Raw genomic sequence first — 17,868 nt, 5'->3', positions numbered from 1 at the left:
CCCAGCTGGGCTTGTTCTTCAAATTTCCCCAGCCTTACATATCGTAGGTGCCCACTAACTGTTTCTTAAATGAATGAATGAATAATGGCTTAATAAAAGTTATCAAAAACTGTTCTCAGGGAGCCTGCAGTCTGGTTGGGAGGACGAAACCCACACATAGCAAAGAAAGCTGATGACGTCTGCCCAGCAGAGCTCAGAGCCAAGTGAAGGCTCCAGCAGTCAGGGGCTGGGCTCAGAGACTGTAGTCATCAGGGGTGGTTTTCTGGAGAGGCAGATGTAGGGACAGGAGCAGGACTAGCTTGCGGAGGAGGAGGAAAGGTTTTTAAGTGAAGTGAGTACGTGACGGTATATGAGTTGGTGGCAGGAAGGGAGCTTGGGTGGGGAGCAGACAGCAAATCCTGGCTGAGGTGTCATACAGGAAACCAAGGGGTTAATGAGCAAGACCTTCAGTATATAATAATAATAATAATAATAATAATAATAATAATAATAATAATAATAATAATAATAATAATAATAATAATACACATCCCAAGTGGAAACTTTTATCCTTTGCCCCCTCATCCCTGCCAAACCTGCCTCACTTGTCCATCTGAGTCAATGGCTACTCCACTTATAGTTAAAAACCTTGGAGTCACCCTGCCCCTCTCTTTCCTTCCTGTCCCACATGCAGTCTGTCAGAAATTGGTCTGCACCAACACCCAGCACCTTCCCCCTCTCTGCCCATTGTTACTCTCCCTGCTCCAGCTACACTGGCCTCATTCTTGCTGTTCCTCAAACAAGCCAAGACCACTCCCACCTCAGGGCATTTGCACTTGCTCTTCCCTTTGCCTGGAATGCCCTTCCCATGTGCATTACCAGGGCTCACCCTCCTCAGGTCTCTGCTGGAATGCCTGTCCCCTTCCCTGGGAGACCTCCCTGACCACCTTGCCTGCAGTAGCACCCATCCTCGCATCCCTGTCTCACCCCGCTTTGTTCTTTGGCATTTATCCCCCGCTGATATGTGACATGTTTGTTTGAAGTCTCAAGAGGTCTCATTTTGCCCCACCTCCACACACACAAAAATGGAATCTCCCTGAAGTAGGTGTTTCTAGCTGTTCACATCAGAAGCATCAGTACCCGGTATACAGTAAGTGCTCAGTGAGAACCTGTGGGTGGGGGAGTGGACTCAGACAGGTTCTGGCTCTGCCCATAGTGGAGCGATCTGGCTGTGTGGCCTCAGGCAGGTGTCTTGCCTCTCTGATCCTCTATGAGCCTGCCTTGAGTGCTATAAAGCACCCCAAGAGCTGTGTATAAAGCACCTGGCAATACTGGGGGCAGGAAACACTAGCTGCTAATTCCCTTTCCCTCCCTGGGGAGTTGCTGGTTCCTGGGCTCATTATGTCTGTTGACGCCTCTCGTGGCTTTCTGGGAGGTGGTAAAGGCTTAAGCTTTGGCTGAGCAGGAGGATGCTGCAGCATTTAGGAACTGGTGGGACACTTCTAGCCCATTTGGAGACCCAATGCCACTTGTGGGGGCTGGGGGGGGTACGAGGATGATGCCTACTGGTTCAGATCGGGAGGCTCCCACAATCCCTGGAGGAGGACGAGTGCCAGAATTCCAGGGAAGGGGGGGAGGGGACTTCCTAAGAGAACTGAGAGCCCATGATTCCTAAGATGCTTGCAACTGCGAGAGGGATCAGGTCTCGCAGTTTGCTCCACCCATGACTCTCTTCACCCCGCCATGTTGAACCCCAAGATGGACAGAGCTCAGGGCTGGGAACAAGGACTGTGCTTCCTGTCTTGGCTGAGACCTGGACTCACTGTGTGACCCTTGGCGATGTACCTCATCACCCCCTGCCTCAGTTTCCCCAGCAGAAAAATAAGGGATTGGTCTTGATAAAGGGCTTTCAAACTTTTTCCAGCCAAGAAGCTTCCTTTTTCCCAAGATGGGATGGGATCTGGGAGACAAACTTGGGCAGATGAGAGCTGAGCTGCTTTGGCCGAGGCCTGCATGGGGCGAGGGGGAGGCTCTCAAGCCAGTTCTCTTGGCTCCCTTCACCCACTTCTAGGGGCAGCCCCTAAGGGTGTGGATAATCTCTAAGAACCTTGGAGCCCCAAAGCCCCACAGCACTAATGGCAGTAGAAGAGGCAATGTAGCATTGTGGAGCATTTAAGCCATCTCTGCAGGCAGACAGCCTGGGTCCAATCCCAACCTAAGCCTTAGTTTCCCCATCAGTAAAATGGGCATAGTAATTGTCCTCCTCCATTGCTGTGAAGGTTCTGTAAGTTGGTGTGTGTGACATGCTCAGAACGGGGCTTGGCAGATGGTAGGTGCACGGCAGTGGGGTGGCTGTGAGCAGTGCGGGGCTCTTACAAGGCCAGACTCTGTTGCAACAACCCTATGAGGTTATTATCTCCTCTTACAGACAAAGAATTTAAGGTACAGAGAAAGTAAGTAAGTGGCCCTGGATGACACAGCTGGTGAGTGGCAAGCTGGGATTTGAAGCAAGGCAGTCTTAGTAATTGGTAGTTATTATTAAGTACTAGGGAGAAACTTGCCCCCAGAATATGTCCCATATAAACACCCTCATCACCTCATAAAATTAAGCCCTAAGGAAGCTCTGGATATAACATCACCTCCCAGTGCAGAGAAAACCTGCCGCTCCGCTGCCAGCGAGCATCAGGGAAGGGGGCTGGGCTGCCACATCGGACCCCATCCGTGTTCCAGGGACAGCCTAGCCCCACTCAGCGAGCACCCCGGGGAACTGGAGGTTCCGAGGGGTGACAGAGAGTTCAGAATCCAGTTTGGGCCTCCAGACATGGGGTGAGCATCTTTAGGGACCCTATTTCTCCCCACAGGCTCCCTCCCCCTCTTAAAGCCTTGTAGATGGAAGACAGCCCCAGATGTGGACTCATCCTAGTTCTCCAGGTCCTCCAGCAAGCACTTCCCTGTCTCTGGATCTCAGTTTCTCCAACTGTCAAATGGAAAGTTAAACTCAGTGTTTCTAAGGGCCCAATAGCCATCGATCCACCCATCCGTCCATCAATCCAGCAGGTATTTCTTTTTTTTTTTTTTAACATTTTTTCAGCAGGTATTTCTTGAATGCCTGCAATGTACCAGGTCCTTGTCTAGACTCCAGGAACTTGTGGGTGAAAACAAGAAACAAAAACTCTCCTTTGCTTTTATTTTCTTTATTCGATAAAGTTAAAAGACAAACCACAGACCTGCGAAACATTTTCAACAGATGCACAAAATGATAGTAGACTATCGGGAAGATAAATTTCACAGGCACCTAGTCTTGTTCACCCAGGCCTCCCAGTGCCACACACAGTGTCGGGGTACATCAGGTGCTCTGTAAATGGTTACTGCTTGAATGAACAAATGAGATTTACCATGTTGCTCCAAAACTTGTGACTAAGGATGGAAACAAAGTTGGAGTCCTTCCCTTCCCCTGCCACCGTTTTCTAAAGAGAGCTGCCTAGAGACACAATACTATATATAAAATAGATAAATAAGGACCTACTGTATAGCACAGGGAAATATATTCAATTTCTTGTAATAAGCTGTAATGGAGAAGAATCTGAAAAAAATATGTATGCATATGTATAACTGAATCGCTTTGCTGTACACCTGAAACTAACATTGTAAATCAATTACACATCAATTTTTTAAAAAATAAAGAGGGAAAAATAAAGAGAGCTGCCTCATGAGTATGGAATAGGAGCCAGACATCGCCTTCAGAACTTAGCAAGGGGGAGGCCAACTATCTTTGCACCCTCCATCCTCTTCCCCTCCACGGCCTCCCCAGCTGGTGTAAACCAATGTTTGAAGAGGATCCAAGAAGGAGTGTCCAGCAGGGACTGGGGCAGGGCAGGGCACTTCTCCAATTCCCTAAACCCAGAGGGGCAGCAAGAGAATCGCTCATAGTTTGGAGGGAAACTGAAATACGTGGAAATGGACATTTCATCCCCTGACTGAACACACACTTGCTGATCCCTCCCACGTTTACTGAAGGAGAAGGGAGAATGAATGAAAGATGCAGAAGGGGTGGGGTCAGTCCCTCTGGAGCCAGCACTGCCACCATTTGGCCAATTCTCTGTCTGGAATGAGTGGATGCTGACAGAGGCTGTTGAGCCGAATCCAAGCTGCAGATTCCCAACCCAAAGGAGCAAGAGCCTGTGGGTGGGACCAGGGGGTAGTGAGGGAGCTAGGAAGATCAGAAGAGGTGGGGCCCACACTCCTCCCCCAGTATATCACATCTGTGCCACAGTTAGGGCACCTACCACACACGGAGGGCATGGAGGGAGGCACAGGAATGTTTAGACCCAATCCCTTCCCTACTGCTCACTGGTGATGGGGCCCAGGGTTTTCCCAGTGCTGGGACTTGTAAGGCTACAGTAGCACCAGAGAAGTGAGAGACAGCTGTCCCTGTCCCCATCTCTCTTCTGCTCCATGACACACAAGACAGGGAGGCAGGGCAGGAACATGACATATCTCTCCACCAGGGCAGATGAGTGGGGTCAAGAGGCAAGTCAGTGATGGGGAAGGACAGAGCTTCGAATTAGATCTGTGTTTTTCAAATTAACCACTGGACTGGGCTTTTTAATACCAGAAAGCTCTGAGATTAGCCCCGAGTTATTAAGGATTGGTTTTCAGTGATAGAATTATAGAGAGAGAGTGAGAAAAAGAGCAAATGGCCTGTTTATGACCCTCTGTTACAGGTTCAGTCTGATCATTAAGCCTGTTACACACAAAGTAGGCCAAGGATGACCATCCTTCATATACAAAGAGCTCCTAGAAATCAAGAAAAAGAAAACCAAGAACAATCCAATGTGGGAACATGGGCAAAAAAAATACAAGTAGTTCAAAGAAGAAAGACAAATGGGCCAGTAAGCTCATGAAGAGCTAGTCCATTGCACTAGTAATTTTCAAAGTGATGTTTAGAATGAGAATGAAATATTACTTGTGACCTCCCAGATAGGTAAACTGAAAAACTGACACAATTCAGTGCTCATTTTAAAGAAGGGATTTGGGCAGTGTCTGTTAAAGTTTGAGCTCTGAGCCTCAGGACACCATCTCTGAGCCTCAGGACACCATATGGGAACCATAATCCTTCTTGCCCAGTTAAAACCAGAATTAAGAGCTGGAACCAAGATGAGCAGCCACAGCCAGAGATGCTGGTCTCTGTGAGCTCTGGCAGAGCCTCTGAGGGACCAGGTCTGCAGATGGGCAGAACCAGGCTGATGCCGGCTGAGTGTCTGTGGTTTGCAGGACCCTATGCTACTGGGTTCTTGTGTTAAATCATTGCAAACCTATCACAGCCTTATAAAGCTGGGCTACACTTACCCCCTCTTCATGGATGAGAAAACTGAGGCTCAGAGAGGTGAAGTGGTTGACCAAAGAAATCACATCAAAGAGTCAAAACCAGAGGCAAAGCAGAGCCCAGGCTCCTCATTGCTGGGGGCCTCTTTGCCCCTCCCTGCTGACTCACCCCCTGTGGCTCTCAAACAGAGACGTGCCAAGAAAGCCATATGTCTCTCAGGGCCCAAGGCCCACCAGAGAGGGGCCCCGAGCTGTTTGCAGGGACAGACAAGAGAGAGGAGGCTAAGGGAACAGCTCAGTGGTCTTAAGTCTGAAACTGTCTGCACTGTGGAGGGTGCCCCAGCAGCATCCCCAGACCTTCAGTAAAGTCTGCATTCCCCACAATGTCCTGAGTGCCAGGTTTTAATGGAGGAGGGGGCTGGAGGGAGGGCTATTGATGCAAGAGAATAAGATGATCCATGACCAGAAGCCATTCAGCCAAAGCAGCTCTGGGAGAATACCAGCCATCGGCTGGGGATGATCAGCCCTCGGGGAGGACGGAGGGCAACTTCCCCAGGCCCCGGGGGCAGGGGTCTTTAGCTGACACCTCTCCTACTCATCTGCTGGGCCCACCACCACTGTCAGTCTGGGGCCCCCAAGGTCAGGGTCCAGCTGACAGCAAGTGTTCAACAGATGTGTGCTGGCTGAAATGCAGTGAGCCAGGGGACACCCAGGAATGAGAGCGGACAAAGCATCACCTGCATTTGAGAGTTTCAGGAGTGTCCTCAGGAAGGGCCGAGGGCAGCTGCATCAGGATTGCCAACACTTGGCAAGGATAGAGAATCTGGGGTTTATACCATTCTCATGACCTTCTTATGAAGATTTTTTGTAAGATTGAAGAGCCTAGACCATTAGGCAGAAGAACCTACTTCCTCTCCCAAAAAACCTCCTAGGGTTTGACCACTTGAACAGTATCATAAGTAACAATTTCTGTTCTCCAAAAGACATACAAAGTTAGCAGCTGGGCCCCAGAATGAAGAAAGATATCTTCCATGTCAAAACTCAACAGGGGATTAACATGTAAGTTATGCAAGGAAGTCCTATAAATTGTTAAGAAAAATTCAGGAAACCCAATAAAAATGTGGGCAAATAAAAATACAATAAAAAAATTTAAAGCAAAAAGCCTAAAAATTAAAAGATTTAAAATAAAAAATAATAATTGAATAAGAATAATTTAAATGAACAGAAATTTAAAATAAAGCAGCACCTTAGAAATATATTAAGTGATTTAAAAAACTTGGAAAAATAAAATGGAAGAGTAACATAAAAATATATTTGTAAATTTAAATAAACTACATTAAAAAGACTCTATTAAAACTTTGAAAATAAAGTTACAATGTTAAATAAAATAAACACGAAAAATGTTTAAATAAGTGAAATAAATTTTAAGAGGAAAATTAAAAATTGGCAATTTGTAACCATTAAAAAAAAAAAAGAAAAGCAAAATAATACAAAACAAGAGCATTATCGGCTCGACTGATGCTAATAATGTGCTACGAATTAAGCCTGATTGACTCAGATGCCTGCCAGAAGCGGGGCAAGAGAAGGGGAGGAAGGAAAAGCATGTCGGAAAGGCAGCATCTGACTGGGTTTTTCCAGCCTGCTGTGGGCAGAGGGCAGGACGTCAGGCCCCACCATGGCCTCATCCACAAATAGCCATCACATCATTTATACATTTATAATGTGCCAGCACCACACACACACACACACATCCTTCTGTCCTCATTGCTGTCTTCTGAGGGCTGCTTTCTTAAAGGAGTGACCAGAAGCTCAGAGAGGGTGAGTCACTGTGCCATATACACACAGCACTTACGACTTCCTTATCTTCTGAATCTGAACTCTCAAAGTAACCTTGTTTTGGAGAGTTAGAGCTGTCGGGGACTTTCAAACAGAGGCTAGGGCAGATCTGACATCAGCCTGGAACTTTCCGGACACTAGAAAGAGCCAAACTTCCCATGACGCATGACCATCATCATCATTTATTAAGCACCCACTGTCTCCCAGGTGGGTTACATGGATGATTTTGATCTTCAGGACCACCCTATGATGGAGATGCTATTGTCACCCCCATTGTACTGACAGACAACACTGCGATTCAGGATGAAATATTTTCACCAAGCATGACAGTAGCAGAGCTGGGAGCTAAGCCCAGGCCAGTCACAGCCCAAAGCCCACACCCCGTGCCTGGCACTGGACACTCTTTGACGTCATTAACCGAGCGCTCACTACATGCTAGGGATGCGTTTCACGCCCCATTTTGCAAAATACCCAACAGAGGCCCAGAGGCGAGAGGTGATCTGCCCAAGGTCACTCAGCTGGTGAGCGGCAGAGCCGTGGCCTTCATGACAGTCTGCCAGCCTCCCACTGCTCATCTGGGACTTGCTAGAGACAGCCGTGCCTGCCTGCCAACACCAGAGCAGGCACCAGAAGGGCAGTGGCGACATTCCTTCTCCGTGTGTCTCCACCCCTGCGGATGTGGGCACCGCTGTCAGGCTGCAGGGAAAGTGAAGACTTCTGGCAAAAGGGAGCGGTCTCCCTATGTGGTCTGGGTTCCACAGGCTTGGGACTTTGGAGCTGGTGAAACAGAACCCCCACACACAACGGCGCAGAGGCCTCCCCCACCGCGAGCCACAGAGCAGGGGCCCTCTGAATCATGCAGCATTACAAGAGCTCATCCCCAGGCAGGCGATGATGGCCCAGCCTGAGGAAGCAGTGCCCAAGATGAGTGAGCTTCACTCATGCAATGGGAACCAGACTGTGCCCCATGGGACCTGGAGGAATCCTCAGAGGTGGAGTTGACGTCATGTACATTCCAGATGGTGCTGATGGCTGCACGGGCTAAGAAAGAAGGCTCTGGCCATGGAGACCTGAGGGCACATCCCAACTTCTCCCCGTCCTGGCTGTGTGCCCTTGGCGAGTTTGGAGGGCCTCTGTAGAATAAGCTCAAATCACCTTGTGCGCTTATTCATCTGGATGAATTGGGAGAAGGCAGAGCAGGGTGGCTCTGCGCCCAACCTTTGGAATCAATTGTCTGGGTTTAAATCCTGGCTTTGTCAAACTTACTTGCCAAGCTATTGGACTGTAATGTACAAAATCGCTAATATTTGGCTGTTTTTGACCTACAACCATAGCGATTTCATATACTTCAACTAATGTTCCCCTCTTTCTTAATTCAGTTTCCTCCTCTGTACAAATGTGAATAGTAACAGTCCCTTCACTGGTGGCTGTGAGGATTAAAGAAGGCTGTGAGGCTACTGAGCTCAGTCGTTGGAACGTGGGCTCTGGGACCAGGCAGGATTTGAACCTTGGCTATGTGACCTTGAGCAGGTCACTTAACCCCTCTCTGTGCCTTGGTTTTCTCATCTGTTAAATGGGGATAATAATAGTGCCTACCTCATAAGTTTATTAGGAGAATTTAATCAGTTTATATGTACAGTGCCTGATATGGTTACATAAAATAAAATAATACAGGTGACATCTGGCATAGACTAAATGCTGAATCAGAAAACCAACTCAAAAAGAGATTTTCCTAAACCTTTGATGCCAGTGAAAATGAAGTATTTTTAAAGACAAGTCTGTTTTTAGGAACATATGTGTGTGTGGATATACATGTGGGGCATGTACTCCTGGGTGTTCACAGAGCCTGGGCCTGTTCTGCGTCCTGACAGCATCCGCAGCCCGGGGTTTGGAGGGAAGGACTGGCCTTGAGGCCATGGTAGTTCTGTGTGCGGCCCACGTCTCCACCAGGTCCCTCTTATAGAATCACACAGCCAAGCCACAGACCCAATGTGGCATTCAGGTAACTCCAGAGGCCCTGACGAGGCTCCTGGACCCCGGACTGGGCTCTGGGTATAATGAAACCTCTGCAGACAGCCTTTCAGCTGTGCAAGCCCTCTTGGTTGCATCCTCTCATCTGGGAGTAAGGCACAGCAGACCGAGTATTCCCCAGTCACACAGGGGAAACTGAGGCTCCGAGACACTCTAAACCAGGTTTCAGGCTCCGGAGTAAGCTGCCTTCCTCTGCTTCGCCAGAGCCACCCTCATCCCCCAGTCTCTCCTGCATCCTCACCTCCACCCGCAGCTGTGGGTGAGGTACTTCCTCGCTTGAGGCTCCTTTTTCACAAGCGTCGTCTCAAAGGTCTCAACTGGCCTTTTCAGACCTAACATTCGGTTATTCTATAAGCCTTTTCCAGAACTCCAGAAGAGGAAATGAAAATTGAACTGCTTTGCAAACTGTAAAGTGCTGTATAAAGGAGAGCATGGTTAATGGCAGCACTAGATGGATTTTCTGGCATGGTCTATAAGAGGCAGGATTTGCTCCTGTGGTTCTGGAATCTGGAACATTTGCTATGTGAACTTGGACAGGCCAGCTTCCCTCTCTGAACCAGCTTGTCTCTTCTGTAAAGGAAGAGGGGCAACTGTATCCACCCAGCAGGGCTCGGGGAGGGTCCATGTGAAAGGGACATGTAACATCAGGTGCTCACCAGCTGCTGACCAGCTGCTGAAGGGTGTCTGATGCAGGAGGATATTTAGGGCCCCAACAGATCATTCCACTTCCAGGGACTGAAGTCCACACACCTTGGGAAGGACATGGCTGCCAAATTCAGGACCATTAGAAACAAGCATAAGAACTAAGGGTTTGCAAAACGTGTCCAGGGCAGTTGCTACTTATTAAGGCAATTTGGTGTCATGTTTGGAGCTCCGAGCCAGACTCCGTGGGTTCACACGCTCATGGCTGTGTGACCCCCTGCGCCTTCGTCTCCCCATTTGCAATTCAGGAGCCCCCAGAACCCGCCTCCTAGAGCTGTCATGAGGACTGCATCGGGCTAAGCTGATGAAGTGGCCTCCACACATTTTGGATAATGATAAAAATTACAGTTTTCTGTCCGTACACTCCCAGTACACAGAGTACACACATTCATTCACACACAGATCCCCCAACCATGTGTGCACACGTGCTACCCTCATATATTCCTATAGAAGCTGATACCCATTTCTCAAAAATGATAATTAATCTTAACACTTGCAATGCACTCTGATATTTTCTAAAAAGGAGGCTGGTAAACTATGGTCCATGGGCTAAACTTGGGCTGCAACCTTTTTTTGTACAGCCTGTGAACTAAGAATGATTTAACGTCTTTAAAGATTTGTAAAACAACCACCACTACAACAAGGAAGAGTGTGTGACAGATCACACGTGCCCATGTTTTAGAGCCTAAAACATCAACTATCTGGCCCTTTACCAAAGAAGTTTGCCAACCCCCTCTATTTCACTCTGCTCTAAACTGTTCTGTTTTGTTCCATTCTACTCCATTTCAGCATTTGAAATGCTGGCTGCTCTTGCTCAGTTTATTCCCCTCATCAGCTTGCAAACCCCAATTTGAAAAACTGAATCAATGTGAGCTTTGGTCTTTTTCACTAGATGGAAGGGTGGAAAGATTGATGAAGAGACAGTGGACTGATGGGTGGAAAGAATGAATAAGGTCCCCTTGTCTTTGGGACACCTCAGCCAAGCAACGTCCCATCTTTGAGTCTCAGATTCCTCTGCCCATCACTGACCAGCCTCTCTAGACTGTGCAGAGGAGCGGCGGGATCCCATCCATGTCATTTTTTCTGATGAGTGCATCCCTGGCATCTCAAGGGAATTCTGGACTACCTGACAACACATCTCTGCAGTCTTTGTCAATGCCTAGTCCAGGGCTTGGCCCAGAGAAGGGGCTCAACCAATATTTCTTGTGATGATGGTGACAGGCAAGTGGCGTCCAGCGCCCTCTATAACTGGATGCTGGCCCTGTCTGCAATAGGACTTCCACTCCCTCAGCCACACGGCCCTTCCCACCTGGCCAGAGCCTCCCCTCCTCCTGCCAAAGCCCCCAGCCTCTCCCCTCCTGCCATAGAAATAGAAAAGAATCCTGCTAGCAACTTGCCAAGGGTTCCAAGGAGGAGGCATCAGAGGACTAGGACTTAGGAGCCTCCAAAACTCTGGGTCCATACCCCAGCTCAGCTGCTGAGAGCTCCTGAGTGGGTCCCTGTGCCTTTCTGAGACTCAGCATCCTTGTCTGGGAAATGGTTGTAACACAGGCAGTGCCAACGTCAGAGTTCATAACCCACGTGCAGAACTCCCAGCACATGGCTGGCCCCGAATGAGTGGCCTCAAGGATCTCCTCTGATGGCAGGGCAGGGGTGGGGAGGTCTCCAGCTATGGGAGAAGCAGGTGGGCCACCTTTGTTCTGTGCCCAGCCGTGGCCCTGACCTGGAGACAACAAACCTGGGTCCTCCCCTTTGCTGTCCCTGCCTCTGGCACCTGCTTGCTGCATCTTAGCTCCTCTGCCTGTGCACAAGGGACAGTGCTGCCTGCCTGACCATCCACAAAGGGCTTTGTAGTTTACGGAGAATTCTTCTATTCACTCCACCTAACAGGCCTCTGGAGTGGGCACTGCCACCATCCTTTTATAGATAAAGAAAAAGAGGCCCAGAGAGGGGAGAAGGGTAGAGGTGAGATACAACCCACATGAGACTCCCCCTCCCCCAGCACAGGGAGCATCCCGCTCTGCTGTGACATGGGAGGGGAAGTGGTTGAATCCTTATGAAGCACCTACTGTTTGCCTTTAGACCCCTTCCCTCTGGGACTGTGGTGTATCTTCTCAAATGCCAAAGTGGTAGGTTCCACTGTTCCCCATTTCAGAGATGTGGAACCATGAACTGGAGAAGGTACGTGGTCTGCCCCAAAACACACATCTAGGGCAGGAGAGGGCCCTGAATTCCTGTGCTCCTCCCTCTGCCCTTTGCTGCCTCAGGTCTAGAAGGATCTAAAGGCACTATGTGAGAGGGGGATCGTCTCCACTTAGCCCCCTCCCCAGCAGGCCTTGGACGCTGGGAAAAGTCATTCCCAGCCTGTCCTCTCCTCATTGTCTAAATGAAGCTCTGTATTGAGGTAGGGGTACCGGTCAGGGCCCCCTCATCCTGCCCAACTGTCCCATTGCCTGGATACCCCAGCTTGTTTCAAGAGAAACGTTTCCATCTGGTTCTGATTCATTTACACTTAATTAATCAACATGTTTTGTAAGAGACACTTGAGATCCAAAAACCTTTCTCAAGCCTTTTCTTTCAGTCTTTCTTGTCTTAGAAACAGAAAAATTAGGTTTCATCAAAAAACAATGACGCTTCAGCTTGAGGAAGCACAGGTCTGCGGGAGCCAGGCCCTGAGGGTGACAGCTCAGTCAGGGTGGCTGCTGGGCCCAGCAAGAGTTCCTCCTGACCTTGCAGAGCAGCCTGAAGGCTGAGGCCAAGGACTGGGGCATGGGGGTGGGGGGCGGTGGAGAGGGCCAAGGCGTCCCTCCACACTGGCAGCTCCTCCAGGGCGGGCCCCAGGTCCGTTCACCTTAGCATCCCAGAGTTCCCAAAACAGAGCCTGGAGCAGTGTCTGCCCTGTAACACTTGTTGAATGAACAAGGGAGAGAAAAAGAGAAAGAGAGAGAGAGAGGGAGGGAGGAAGGAAGGATGGAAGGAAAGAAAGATGGAAGGAAGGAAAAGAGGAAGGAAGACAGGAAGAGGGGACGGAAGGGAAAAGAAAAGAAAAGAAAGAAAAAAGAAAAAAAGAGACACTGCCAATACCCTGGTGCCTTTAGGGCACATTCTCTTGCCAAAGTTAGACAGAATGTCAAAGGTGGTAAAACTCTCAGAGATCTCGAGTGAAATTTTCCAAGCAGCTGTTTTACGAAAAATGGTCTCTAATCTGTAAATGGTTTGGGAAGGTTCTACTCTATCCCCAGCCTCTTCACTATGAATGCTCTGATAAGTCCTGCAGCTAAGAAATCTGCTAAAGCCAGCATCTCCCAAACCTACTTGGTCAGGACTCCTATGACCACCTTGCAGAATATGCTACAGGAAGGCTTTTGCTACCTCCTGTCTCCACCCCAGTGCCAACAGGGAAACCAAGGGTGTGGGCAGAAGGCGAGCGGAATCCACTTGCCCAAAGGGGTTGGGGGTGGGGCTGAAATCCAAGGCTATCTCCATTGCACCTGACCCAGAAATGGAGCCACAAGTCTCTCTCTGAAGATGCTGCGCTAGACGTGCATATATCCTAGATACAAGACATCAACTACCGTGGGGCGAGCCGCCAATAGCCCCTTCACCAAATGGCGGCAGTGTCAGGCGAAGCCATGCCCCACCACCTCCCCCAGCAACTGGGGATGTATGAGGGGTCGGAAGTTTTCTTTCTCTTTATTCTTTGTGTGTATGTGTCTTCTAGAACTGAGAAGCATCTTAAAGATCTTCTAAATCAGCTTTTCAGATAGGGAAACGGAGGCTATGAGAAGGGAAGACCAATACAGATGGACTTGGTCTTGAGCCTGCTTTGCTATGAATCCACTGTGCAACGTTGGACAAATCAGTTTCCCTCTCTGAATCTCAGTTTCCTCATCCAGAAAATAAGCAACCCTCCCAGCTCCACTGGGCAGTTCCGAGTAGCCAAGGACACAATGGGCAGGAAAGGAGAATGACTAATGTGCTTGGCTTCTCACTTAAAATACACACTAGTTCAGTCAGTTTCATCCACACCTGCCTTGTGAGTTGGATACTGTAGATCATTACTCCTATTTCTATTTTAAAGAGGAGTTGCTGGAGAGTCAGCTTGTATGTATGTATGTATGTGTGTGTGTGTGTGTGTGTGTGTGTGTTTGTATGTATGTATGTCTTTTTTGAGAACTGAGAAAGATCTTAGAGATCTTCTAAAAGATCCTCAGATGGGTAAACTGAAGCTCGGAGAGGCAAAGTGACTTCCCCAAGGTCACTCAGCTGGTAACTGGGGAAGCAGGGATTTGAAATCAGGCAGGCTGATTCCAGAGCCCATGCACTTAACCACTACACGAGGGCTATTCACAGAGCACTGTCCCCGTGAGGTCCCAAACTCCCCTCCCCAGTTCATCTGAAGCAACCCCCCCCCACGCCCCTGCTGGGATCCCTCGGTCCAGTCACACCTGGGTTGGGAGCCCCCTCCTTGTCCCACCCAATCCCACCTCCAGTTCTCCCACAGCCCCTCTGTTTCCTGTTTCACCTCAGGAGGTATTGACTCTAGGATTTTTCACTCAAACGGACTAGAAGCCCCCAGAGGGCAGACTCGTGTCCTCTTTCCCAGGTTGCCTTGCTCAGACCTAACACCAGAGCTGGAGAGAAGGAAGACACGGGGTCTTCCACCCACCTGCCGGACAATTTAGCAAAGTTACTTAACCTGTCTGGGCCTTGGCACTTGGCTTTGAGAATGGGCCCTCTGTCGTGAGGATGTGGTGGGGATTCCCTCCGTGCATGGAAAACATTCAGCGATTAATTCTCAGACTGCGGCCCAGAGGCTGAAGGGCTGCCGGCTCAGGTAGCAGACTCACCTGCTCACCCTCCTCAGCCGCACAGGCTCTGCCAACCCTGGCTCTGCGGGGACAGCCTCAAACTCACCTCCTGAGGACCGTCTGACTCCCGCAGGGAGGGGTGGTGGCACAGGGCCCCCAGGTGACAGTGCAAAGGACCCCTGACTTTATGCTCCGGGTACATTTATCGTCTGAACCTTGGTTCATCCTCCTAGTTGTTCTAGGAGGTCAAGACGGGAAAACTGAGGCCAGTGGAGCGGTTAGGTATCTTCCAGATCATCCCAGAATAAATGGACTCAAACTCAGGTCTCAGGTTTTTCTGAGCTCATGCAGCTCATGGTCTCACCAGAGGGGAACTCACCGAAAATTACTGCCTTCTTGAAGGTGACTCGGGGTGTCAGGGTCTATAATGGGGCTGGGACTGGGGCATCTAGACTTCCAACCCAGGGCTCTCTATGTCACCTCCTGGCTCAGCAAGGATGCTTGGGATGGTTTCTGGAAGGCAAACTGTGTCCCCCAGTCTCCGTGCCCTCCAGTCTGCCACCTAAGGCTTTTTGCCTCTGCAAAAGTCACCTTTCTTCTACTATAGGGAGTAGAGGCAATGAGAAAGCTCTGCCAGATCTTTCCCTCCTTGCAGAGCCTCCCTGGTCCAAGCTTGCTCCACGGGTGCCGTGGGGCCTCAGTCTCCCCATCTGTAAAGTGGGATTGACAACCATCTGGAAGAGTTAATAGCTCAGGGCTCGCAGGGAAACGGGCAGATGCTCCAAGGGTCAGCCCCGACTATCCCGCTGAGCCTGCCCGGCCTCCCTGCCGGCTGCCCCTCGTACCTTGCTTCTTCCTTCGGTTCAGAGGGAGCATGTCCGCGGCGTGGGCGACAAGCAGCAACAGGCAGAGTGGCGCCCGCATCTGGGCAGCCTGGTGCAGGCCGGCGCACGGGGCTCCCGCGAAGGCCCGACGGCCCAGCGGCGACCCGGCGGCGGCGCGGCGGGCGCAGGCGCTGCTCGGGGCGCGCCGGGAGCATCCGCGGGGCGCGGGGTCGGTCCTGCCACCAGGTCGAGGGAGGGCGTCGGCCGGGCGGGGAGGCGGCGGGCGGGGAGGAGCCGGCTCAGCGGCGGCGGCGCGTTAACCCCCTCGGGGCCGGGACGCCGTGGGGGCTGTGGGGTCGCCCGGACCGGGGGCCAGGAGGTCAGTCTGTCCGGCTGTGCGCGCTCCGGCGTGGTTCCTGCGCCCGGTACTGCCCCACTCACCACTCTCCAGCAGCCGGACACAGGTACAGGGCCCTGCGCCACACACACAGGTACAGATGCAAGGATGCCAGGTGACCCCCATTGGGCTCTCAGCGCCTCCCGCCAGCCCACTCCGCGCCTCCGATTTTCTTTTCCTGCTTTCTCTGTTTCTTCTTTCTCCTGTGCCTCAAAGTGACCAGCACCTCATAAATTCTCTTGTGAAGGGGCCCAGGACCTGGACTGTGTTTCCTCCAACCTTATCTACAGGACGGGAGCAGCTGGTCCAATTTTAACCCTTTCAGAGCCAAATCGCTCTTCTTCCCCAACACTCTACCCACGGAAAACAGTAGCAACAATGATAATAATGCTGGTTATCATCTTTGAGGCCTATGTGTTGCTCTAAGCACTTTAGACATAATATAATCTTCAAAACAACTCAGTGAGATTCTATTTTGATTAGCTCCACTTTACAGGGGAGGAAAGGGAAACTCGGAGAGGCCGTGTGGCTTTCCTAAGGCCACACAGCAGTTCAGTGGTATGTCTGGGTTCAATGCCTGCCCTTTTAAACACTACTCAGGGCCCAGAGAAACTTACCCAATCTTTTGAACAATTCTCAAAAAAAAAAAAGAAAGAAAGAAAGAAAGAAAGAAAGATAAGACAAGACAAGACAAGACAAGACAAGTAAATATTGGCATCTCTTTCTCCATTCCCTTCTTCTCATCCCTAGTGAGTCCGCCAGGACAATGAGGACATTTGAGGGCATATCAAGGGGGAGGGAAACACAGAGAGTGAGGAAGCTCTTCCCTGTCCATTCTTCCTCTGTGGGGCTCCACGAACACCGGCAGACAACGTCCTGGGGGTCTTGGTGAAATGTCTGAGCTATTCCACCAAATGGCTCCATTCCACAGATGGGGCCACTGAGACCTAGGGACTGAGGGTGCCTAGCTCAGGCAGTTCAGCAAGTCTAGGACAGAGGTGGGATGGGCATTCAGGTTTCCCAGCATGGTCCCCTCCACCATAGCCTACAAAGCCCTCTTGTTCTGACTTCTCGGATTTCAATCTTCCCCTCCACTCCATCCTTCATCCCTTTAATCCCAGAGATCTCAACTCCTTGAACTATTTCACAAACACTTCTGGGCCTCTCACAACTCTGAGCCTTTCAGGAGTGGCCTCTCCATGGAATGTTGGCCTACATCCCATCCCTCTTCCCCATTGACTCCTTCAGAACCCTGTCCCAGATATGCCTCTCATCCCACAAACCTTCTCTGATTCTCAGGCCACATCCAGGGCCTCTGCTGGGCTCCCACAGTCTCTTTATCACAGCTTTGGTCACACCAGGTGATAACTATAAATGTCCCTTCCTCCAAATTGTCAACTCTTTAAGGCCAGAGATAAGGTCAGATCTGGATGCCAGGAGCCTCACTCATGCTGGACACAGAGCACTTGCTCAATATGTTTGTAGAATGAACGAATGAATGAGTCCTCCAGAGAGGAGAGTCTCCCAGCTTATACATGGAATTTGGCTACTTGGAGAAATGAGGTGATCCTAGAAGATCAAACTTTAGGAAGTTGGAAGTCAGACTCTACCCATCCATTGCGGGTCCTGAAGTCTCCAGAGTCCAGAGCAGGGCTAGGGAAGGGCAGGGTGCATCCAGAGGCAGGCAGAGTCTCCACCAGGCCTGTTCATATTTGTAATTTGCTTATTTTTGAGTTCCATGAGGGCAGGAAACTTTTATCCTTGTGCCTGACACATAAAGTGCAAAATAAATATTTGTGGAATGAATAAAAGAGTAAATAAATGAATGAATGAGCCCTCAATGCATTCCTTGATTCACTGTGGGACCTCAGGTACCTCCAACTCTCTTTTGTGGCTTCAGTTTCCCCATTTGGTCAATGGCACAGAGGGGATTTTGTGTTTTCTGAGAGCTGTTCCAGTCCTT

The 17,868-nt window shown here is 50.0% G+C and overlaps 1 protein-coding gene across 2 annotated transcripts in view; it reads right to left on the bottom strand.

The window, feature by feature from the left end:
- Positions 1-15,742, bottom strand: part of RSPO4 (R-spondin 4) — a 30,714-nt gene extending 14,972 nt beyond the window's left edge. For both annotated transcript variants that reach the window (XM_072943573.1, XM_072943574.1), the window contains exon 1: positions 15,530-15,742. In XM_072943573.1, the coding sequence (XP_072799674.1) occupies positions 15,530-15,608 (79 nt within the window). In that variant the 5' untranslated portion in view covers positions 15,609-15,742. The remainder of the gene's footprint in view (positions 1-15,529) is intronic.
- Between the last annotated feature and the right edge of the window lie 2,126 nt (positions 15,743-17,868).

Source organism: Vicugna pacos, chromosome 19 (assembly GCF_048564905.1).
Source record: "Vicugna pacos chromosome 19, VicPac4, whole genome shotgun sequence".
Classification (NCBI taxonomy): domain Eukaryota; kingdom Metazoa; phylum Chordata; class Mammalia; order Artiodactyla; family Camelidae; genus Vicugna; species Vicugna pacos.
The sequence above is the reverse complement of the archived record's forward strand: the minus strand, read 5'-3'. Positions and strand labels throughout refer to the sequence as shown.